Genomic DNA, 9,942 nt, shown 5'->3' with positions numbered 1-9,942 from the left:
TGATTCTATGGGTTAATAACAGACCTGATTCTATAGGTTAATAACAGACCTGATTCTATAGGTTAATAACAGACCTGATTCTATAGGTTAATAACAGAGCAGATGTTTGGGGTTAATAGCAGACCCGTGTGTGTTCACAGGTACTCACCTCTACCCCGATGTCTCCCTTCTCGCCTGGCATCCCCTGTCTACCTGTTTCACCCTGCAGGAAGAGAGGAGAGGAAGAGGGAGGAGAGAGGAGAGAGGAAGAGAGGTGGAGAGAGGAAGAGAGGTGGAGAGAGGAAGTGAGAGGAGGAGAGGGAGGAGAGAGGAGAGAGGAAGAGAGGTGGAGAGAGGAAGTGAGAGGAGGAGAGGGAGGAGAGAGTATGAGAGGGAGGAGAGAGGAGTGGAGCATTAGAATTCAAGAACAATAATACACAATGACAACAATCAGACACTAGATATGATGACCAGGTTAGCACACTGAGCTAAAGCCTAGGCATTAACCTGGGGAGCTAATCAGACACTAGCTATGATGACCAGGTTAGCACACTGAGCTAAATCCTAGGCATTAACCTAGGAGCTATCACAAGTCTTCCGGTTTTCGTGTGTGTGCGCGTGCATGCGTGCTTGTGTGTGTGTGTGTGTGTGAGCCCCACCTTGGACCCGAGGTCTCCTACTGGTCCTTTGGGACCTCCTTTAGCCTGCAGACAAAACACATCAACAGTGATGTCATCATGGGTCATACCGCTATGTCACTCAGAGAGCCTTCATAGAACACAACAATCTGTTATAAAGGTGTCATAAGGGGTCGTACTGCTATGTCACTCAGAGAGCCTTCATAGAACACTACAACCTGTTATAAAGGTGTCATAAGGGGGTCATACTGCTATGTCACTCAGAGAGGATTCATAGAACACTACAACCTGTTATAAAGGTGTCATAAGGGGGTCATACTGCTATGTCACTCAGAGCCTTCATAGAACACTACAACCTGTTATAAAGGTGTCATAAGGGGGTCATACTGCTATGTCACTCAGAGAGCCTTCATAGAACACTACAACCTGTTATAAAGGTGGCATCATGGATCATACTGCTATGTCACTCAGAGAGGATTCATAGAACACTACAACCTGTTATAAAGGTGTCATAAGGGGGTCATACTGCTATGTCACTCAGAGAGCCTTCATAGAACACTACAACCTGTTATAAAGGTGTCATAAGGGGGTCATACTGCTATGTCACTTAGAGAGCCTTCATAGAACACTACAACCTGTTATAAAGGTGTCATAAGGGGGTCATGGGATTTAGGGGCTACTTACATTGCAGTCAAAAGAACAGCACTGGAAAAAAATAGAAAAAAGCACAGTTAGAAATGTCAACAAACAGACAAATGGAAGTAATGATTAGTGTAGAAATAACATGTCACATAGGTAGACAAGACATACCACATCCTTGGTCTCATTGGTCTGTAAGAGAAAATAGATCAGAGGTTAGAGAGACTCATTTACACTTTAAAATGATAGGAGAGGGAGGGGAGGAGAGAGGGAGAGGGAGGAGAGTAGAGAGGGAGGGGAGTAGAGAGGGAGGGGGAGGAGAGTAGAGAGGGAGGGGGAGGGGAGTAGGTAGGGAGAGGGAGGAGAGAAGAGAGGGAGAGGGAGGAGAGTAGAGAGGGAGAGGGAGGAGAGTAGAGAGGGAGGGGGAGGGGAGTAGAGAGGGAGAGGGAGGAGAGGAGAGAGGGAGAGGGAGGAGAGGGAGAGGGAGAGGGAGAGGGAGAGGGAGAGGGAGAGGGAGAGGGAGAGGGAGAGGGAGAGGGAGAGGGAGAGGAGTAGAGAGGGAGGAGAGTAGAGAGGGAGAGGGAGGGGAGTAGAGAGGGAGAGGGAGGGGAGTAGAGAGGGAGAGAGGAGGGGAGTAGAGAGGGAGAGGAGGAACAGAGGGAGAGGGAGGGGAGGAGTAGAGAGGGAGAGAGGAGGGGAGTAGAGAGGGAGAGTAGAGAGGAAGAGGGAGGGGAGTAGAGAGGGAGAGAGGGAGGGGAAGTAGAGGGAGAGGGAGGGGAAGTAGAGAGGGAGAGAGGGAGGGAGGAGTAGTAGAGAGGGAGGAGGGAGGGAGTAGAGAGGGAGAGAGGGGAGGGGAGTAGAGAGGGAGAGAGGGAGGGGAGTAGAGAGGGAGAGGGAGGAGTAGAGAGGGAGAGGAGGGGAGAAGAGAGGGAGAGGGAGGGGAGTAGAGAGGGAGAGAGGAGGAGGGGAGAAGAGAGGGAGAGGGAGGGGAGGAGTAGAGAGGGAGAGGGAGGGGAGTAGAGAGGGAGAGGGAGGGGAGTAGAGAGGGAGAGAGGAGTGGAGTAGAGAGGGAGAGAGGGAGGGGAGTAGAGGGGAGAGGGAGGGGACGATAGAGGGGAGAGAGGGAGGGAAGTAGAGGGGAGAGAGGGTGGGGAGTAGAGAGGGAGAGGGAGGGGAGGAGAGGAGGGAGAGGGAGGGGAAGTAGAGAGGGAGAGATGGGAGGGGAGTAGAGAGGACGAGAGGAGAGGAGGGGAGTAGAGAGGGAGAGAGGAGGAGGGGAGTAGAGAGGGGGGGGAAGTAGAGAGGGAGGGGAGGGGAGTAGAGAGGGAGAGGGAGAGGAGTATAGATGAACAGAGGAGAGGAAGGAGGAGATATATGGAGAGGAGAGGAAAGGAGGAGAGATATGGAGAGGAGAGGAAAGGAGGAGAGATATGGAGAGGAGAGAAGGAAGGAGGAGGAGAGATATGGAGAGAGAGGAAAGGAGGAAAGATATGGAGAGGAGAGGGAAAGGAGGAGAGATATGGAGAGGAGAGGAAAGGAGGAGAGATATGGAGAGGAAAGGAAAGGAGGAGAGATATGGAGAGGAGAGGAAAGGAGGAGAGATATGGAGAGGAGAGGAAAGGAGGAGGATATGGAGAGGAGAGGAAAGGAGGAGAGTTACGGAGAGGAGAGGAGGAGAGATATAAATAGAGGAGAGGAAAGGAGGAGAGATATAAATAGAGGAGGGGAAAGGAGGAGAGATATAAATAGAGGAGGGGAAAGGAGGAGAGATATAAATAGAGGAGGGGAAAGGAGGAGAGATATAAATAGAGGAGAGGAAAGGAGGAGAGATATAAATAGAGGAGAGGAAAGGAGGAGATAAATAGAGGAGGGGAAAGGAGGAGAGAAATGGAGAGGAGAGGAAATGTGTGGGGAGGGAGGGGTGTGATACGTACGATCATATCTATGATGCTGCGAATGGTCTGTAGCTGGGTGGATCTGCTGTTGTCAGCTGCTGTGAAGTTCTGTCTGTAGTTCTGGTCTGTAGCAATCACTGACAGTCTGGTGTCCTTTTGAGATCAATACAGATATACATAAATCAATACAGAGATAAATACAGAGATCAATACTGAGATACAGAGATCAATACAGAGATCGATACAGAGATCAATACAGAGATCAATACAGAGATCAATACAGATATACAGAGATCAATACAGAGATCAATACAGAGATACAGAGATCAATACAGAGATCAATACAGAGATACAGATAGCAATACAGAGATACAAAGATCAATACAGAGATCAATACAGTGATCAATTCAGAGATCAATACAGTGATCAATTCAGAGATCAATACAGTGATCAATTCAGAGATCAATACAGAGATCAATTCAGAGATCAATATAGAGCTCAAAACAGAGATCAATGCAGAGATCAATATAGAGATCAATACAGTGATCACAGGCGCACACGTGAGAGCGACCTGCATTCCATTGCATTTCTGAATAGAAAGGAATTCTCCGGTTGGAACATTATTGAAGATTTATGTTAAAAACATCCTAAAGATTGATTCTATACATCGTTTGACATGTTTCTATGGACTGTAAAATAACTTTTTGACTTTGTCTGCAGCTAGTGATTGCACCTAGTGAATTTGGATTACTGGGCTAAACGCGTAAACAAAAAGGAGATATTTGGACATAAATTATGGACTTTATCGAACAAAACAAACATTTATTGTGGAACTGGGAGTCCTGGGAGTATATTCTGATGAAGATCATCAAAGGTAAGTGAATATTTAGAATGCTATTTCTGATTTCTGTTGACTCCACAATATGGCGGATATCTGTATGGCTTGTTTTTGTGTCTGAGCGCTGTACTCAGATTACTGCATGGTGTGCTTTTTCCGTAAAGTTTTTTTGAAATCTGACAGCGGTTTGCATTAAGGAGAAGTGGATCTAAAATTACATGCAGAACACTTGAATCTTTTAGCAATGTTTATTATGAGTATTTCTGTAAATTGATGTGGCTCTCTGCAAAATCACCGGACGTTTTGGAACTACTGAACATAACGCGCAAATGTAAACTGAGATTTTTGGATATAAATATGAACTTTATCGAACAAAACATACATGTATTGTGTAATATGAAGTCCTATGAGTGTCATCTGATGAAGATCATCAAAGGTTAGTGATTCATTTTATCTCTATTTCTGCTTTTTGTGACTCATCTCTTTAGCTGGAAAAATGGCTGTGTTTTTCTGTGACTAGGTGCTGACCTAACTTAATCGTTTGGTATGCTTTCACTGTAAAGCCTTTTTGAAATCGGACACTGGCTGGATTTACAAGTTTATCTTTAAGGAATAGGAATTTTAACTATGGGATTTCTGTTGTTTTGAATTTGGCGCCCTGCAATTTCACTGGCTGTTGGCGAGGTGGGACGCTACCGTCAGAGAGGTTAAGCTTTAGCCCCACCCATCTCTTTAAAGCAAATTGGAGGTAGTCAGCGCACTTCTGTATGTTGTAAAAGCATTACATGGTCGCTGCCCATATCATTGCGTAATGCAGAAAATACAGGAGAGTTCAGGGGCCTTGGTTTAACAACTTCTTGATGCACCCATCCCGTTAGCGGGATCATTTTCATCAACATCTGCTGAATTGCAGAGCGCCAAATTCAAATTAAATTACTAAAAATATTTCATTTTCATGAAATCACAAGTGCGATACAGCAAAAACACAGCTTGTTGTTAATCCACCTGGCATGTCAGATTTCAATACAGCATTTCAGCAAAAGCATAACAAGCATTTATGTGAGAACATCTCTCTCAGTAGACAAAATATTACAAACAGCTAGCAGCCAAGTAGATTGGTCACGAAAGTCAGAAAAGCAATAAATGAAATTGCTTACCTTTGATGATCTTCGGATGTTTGCACACACGAGACTCCCAGTTACACAATAAATGTTCCTTTTGTTCCATAAAGATGATTTTTATATCCAAAATACCTCCATTTGTTTGGCGCGTTATGTTCAGAAATCCACAGGCTCGAGCGGTCACGACATCGCAGACAAAAATTCAAAATAGTATCCGTAAAGTGCGTAGAATCAATCCTCAGGTTGTTTTTACAATATATAATCGATAATATGTCAACCGTAATGTAGCTTCTTCCATAGGAGAGAGAGAGAAAATGGCTGTTGCGCATGAAAAACTCTGCTGGCACCCAGCCATCCACTGACGCGATGGGTTCTTTCTCGCTCATTTTTCCAAATAAAAGCCTGAAACTATGTCTAAAGACTGTTCACAGCTTGAGGAAGCCATAGGAAAAGGAATCTGGTTGATATCCCTTTAAATGGAGACAAGGCATCCAATGCAACAGAGAGCTTTCAGGAAAAACAGCGCTTCCTTGTTGGATTTTACTCAGGTTTTCGCCTGCAATATCAGTTCTGTTATACTCAGACAATATTTTGACAGTTTTGGAAACTTTAGAGTGTTTTCTATCCTAATCTGAGAATTATATGCATATTCTAGTTTCTGGGCCTGAGAAAGAGGCAGCTTCAAATTCCTTTGGCAGCAAGAGCCTCTCGGTGGATGCTGCAGTGTACTCTGAGCCTCTCGGTGGATGCTGTAGTGTACCCAAGAGCCTCTCGGTGGATGCTGCAGTGTACTCTGAGCCTCTCGGTGGATGCTGCAGTGTACCCAAGAGCCTCTCGGTGGATGCTGCAGTGTACCCAAGAGCCTCTAGGTGGATGCTGCAGTGGACCCAAGAGCCTCTCGGTGGATGCTGCAGTGTACCCAAGAGCCTCTCGGTGGATGCTGCAGTGTACCCAAGAGCCTCTAGGTGGATGCTGCAGTGGACCCAAGAGCCTCTCGGGGGATGCTGCAGTGTACCCAAGAGCCTCTCGGTGGATGCTGCAGTGTACCCAAGAGCTTCTCGGTGGATGCTGCAGTGTACCCAAGAGCCTCTCGGTGGATGCTGCAGTGTACCCAAGAGCATCTCGGTGGATGCTACAGTGTACCCAAGAGTTTCTCGGTAGATGCTGCAGTGTACCCAAGAGCCTCTCGGTGGATGCTGCACTGTACCCAAGAGCCTCTAGGTGGATGCTGCAGTGACCCAAGTGGCGTCGGAGCAACTGCTTGCACGCGTGTTACCCCTCCACTATGTCTCCATGTCATGGCTTTTACGCCATCAATACAGATACCAACACATCTTGACCACCAAAGTCCATTTGATGTCACAAAGCTGTCCGGTACCATTCCTCTCATGTTGTCCTGGTTTCCAGAAGAGGATGTCTTCCTTAATTGACCAACCAAGAGTTTCTCGGTAGATGCTGCAGTGTACCCAAGAGCCTCTCGGTGGATGCTGCACTGTACCCAAGAGCCTCTAGGTGGATGCTGCAGTGACCCAAGTGGCGTCGGAGCAACTGCTTGCACGCGTGTTACCCCTCCACTATGTCTCCATGTCATGGCTTTTACGCCATCAATACAGATACCAACACATCTTGACCACCAAAGTCCATTTGATGTCACAAAGCTGTCCGGTACCATTCCTCTCATGTTGTCCTGGTTTCCAGAAGAGGATGTCTTCCTTAATAAACGTAACGAACATATACCAGGAGCTGTGCCAGGCCCGCCACGTCTGTTGACTCATCCAGATGTAACGTATATAATTCACGGGCTTGTATGCGAAGCAGTAATTGTTTCAAAGCATCTCCTGCCATGTCACTGATGCGTCGTCAAACAGTGTTGTTGGATGAAGAAATTGCCTGTATAGTTTTTAAGGCCTTTTCCCCCAGCATTGTCCCAGCCATATCCGCGGCAGCAGGAAGAAAGAAGTCCTCCACAATAGTATGGGGCTTGCCTGTTCTGGTGAATCCCTCACAGTGAGTCGTCTCACTCATAATATCCAAGAACCGGGGTTACGCAAGTAACCTTAAGTTATCGATACTGTAGTTATCAACATAACTACAGCAACATCAAGTCAACACCATATTAGTGACACGCGAACAACCGTACAACTAAACCACCATCAAGTCAACACCATAACATCCACATCATTGCCTCTATTGGTCTGGGTGATATGGTCTCTAGGGCTGGGTGATATGGTCCCTAGGGCTGGGTGATATGGTCCCTAGGGCTGGGTGATATGGTCCCTAGGGCTGGGTGATATGGTCCCTAGGGCTGGGTGATATGGTCCCTAGGGCTGGGTGATATGGTCTCTAGGGCTGGGTGATATGGTCCCTAGGGCTGGGTGATATGGTCCCTAGGGCTGGGTGATATGGTCTCTAGGGCTGGGTGATATGGTCTCTAGGGCTGGGTGATATGGTCTCTAGGGCTGGGTGATATGGTCTCTAGGACTGGGTGATATGGTCTCTAGGGCTGGGTGATATGGTCTCTAGGGCTGGGTGATATGGTCTCTAGGGCTGGGTGATATGGTCCCTAGGGCTGGGTGATATGGTCTCCAATATCATATCACAATACTTTATGTTGTTGAGTAATAAAAGTTGTAAATGTGCTTTATGAGTAGTGAGTGACCTCAGGGTGGCAACACATACAGTGGGGAGAACAAGTATTTGATACACTGCCGATTTTGCAGGTTTTCCTACTTAGAAAGCACCTCTACATGCTTTGTAAGTAGGAAAATCGGCAAAATCGGCAGTGTATCAAATACTTGTTCTCCCCACTGTACATTCTACGTGATTTCAATGGGTCTTACTCCATTCTGATTGGTTTATACTGTTCAATTCAACTTCAACCATAAGTTTCCATACTGCCACGTAGGGCTGCATGATAAGGACGATACATCTAGGCTTTTATTTTTAACCAAATATTGCAATTGTGATTAGACTTGCAATTTAGATCAAAACACTTGGGTGAACTGCTGTAGTCATGGAAATATTATTATTATTATGATTATGTAGTAGAAATATAATTATAATAACAGTGGGTACTTTGAACACAGTGTTGTTTGACATGACAACCAATGAAAAAGCCAGGGAGGCGTTCATAGAACTAGGAATTAGATTACTAATATAATCTCTATGGAGGTGTATTGTGACAGGGTAGGAACCTAAGTGTTGATCAGTGTTTCCCAGGGGAGTGCCAATACTAATAAGATCTCTATGGAGGTATTATTGTGACAGGGTAGGAACCAAAGTGTTGGTCAGTGTTTCCCAGGGGAGTGCTAATACTATTAAGATCTCTATGGAGGTGTTATTGTGACATGGTAGGAACCAAAGTGTTGGTCAGTGTTTCCCAGGGGACCCCTATAATCTTTGGCTTACTTCATGTAGCTAACCTATTCCTCTCTCGTGTTGGTTGCTGCAACCAACATGCTGATTTAGGCCTACACCAGCACTGGTATCAGACTGTATTAGATAGCTATGTTTGCTCTGACGCAGTACATTTATTAGCTTGCCAGCTAACGGGAAAAGACGAACTAGATGTTTGCAGACAGTAACATCCACAAACTAATAGAGTAATTATAGAATGCTTGTGGATTTCTATAAAGAAGCAATGGGGAATGCTGCATTGATGTCATCAACATATTATTGCATTTGCTGCATCGACCATGCAGACTGAAGACATCGACTATGCAAACGGTCTGCAAATGATCTCGTGCTCAACCAACAACAACTGCGCTCCTTGTGTTACAGGGGGCGGGGCTTGGTGAGAGAGGAAGAGAAATGACCCAAGTAGCGGAGTAAACTATACAGAGTGAAATACTGTTACCATGGTCAGGTTAAAAGGGTGTGTGTGTGTGTGTGTGTGTGTGTGTGTGTCGTACCTCCTGGTCTGGTGATATGGCGACAGAGAAGACTTTAACCCCGTGTTGCCTGGCCTCATTGGCAGCTTCCTGTAACCCCCCACAGGGCTCCTTGTAACCTGTTAGAGGATGCCCGTCCGTCACCACGACGATGTACTTATTCTCCTGGTAGTGGGAGCCCCTGAACACACACACACACACCGGATAGAAAAGGAACGTAATGAGACACACACAACAAAAAAACACTAGACAGGTACTATAGAGAAACCACTAGACAGGTACTATAGAGAAACCACTAGACAGGTACTATAGAGAAACCACTAGACAGGTACTATAGAGAAACCACTAGACAGGTACTATAGAGAAACCACTAGACAGGTACTATAGAGAAACCATTAGACAGGTACTATAGAGAAACCACTAGACAGGTACTATAGAGAAACCATTAGACAGGTACTATAGAGAAACCACTAGACAGGTACTATAGAGAAACCACTAGACAGGTACTATAGAGAAACCACTTAGACAGGTACTATAGAGAAACCATTAGACAGGTACTATAGAGAAACCACTAGACAGGTACTATAGAGAAACCATTAGACAGGTACTATAGAGAAACCACTAGACAGGTACTATAGAGAAACCACTAGACAGGTACTATAGAGAAACCACTAGACAGGTACTATAGAGAAACCACTAGACAGGTACTATAGAGAAACCACTAGACAGGTACTATAGAGAAACCACTAGACAGGTACTATAGAGAAACCACTAGACAGGTACTATAGAGAAACCACTAGACAGGTACTATAGAGAAACCACTAGACAGGTACTATAGAGAAACCACTAGACAGGTACTATAGAGAAACCATTAGACTGGTATTCAGATGAGGAAAGGGAGGGGAATGGAAAGTTAGAGAGAGTAATGGGGGAGACATCCTG

The 9,942-nt window shown here is 45.6% G+C and overlaps 1 protein-coding gene across 1 annotated transcript in view; it reads right to left on the bottom strand.

Annotated features, from left to right (window-relative positions):
- Positions 1–9,942, bottom strand: part of LOC109884049 (collagen alpha-1(VI) chain-like) — a 76,909-nt gene that overhangs the window by 49,847 nt on the left and 17,120 nt on the right. The window contains 6 exon segments of the mRNA XM_031810018.1: positions 149–202; positions 639–683; positions 1,302–1,322; positions 1,428–1,448; positions 3,191–3,304; positions 9,022–9,181. Coding sequence (XP_031665878.1) covers positions 149–202; positions 639–683; positions 1,302–1,322; positions 1,428–1,448; positions 3,191–3,304; positions 9,022–9,181 — 415 coding nt within the window.

Source organism: Oncorhynchus kisutch, linkage group LG30, assembly GCF_002021735.2.
Source record: "Oncorhynchus kisutch isolate 150728-3 linkage group LG30, Okis_V2, whole genome shotgun sequence".
Lineage (NCBI taxonomy): Eukaryota > Metazoa > Chordata > Actinopteri > Salmoniformes > Salmonidae > Oncorhynchus > Oncorhynchus kisutch.
This window is presented reverse-complemented; position numbering and strand designations above follow the sequence as displayed.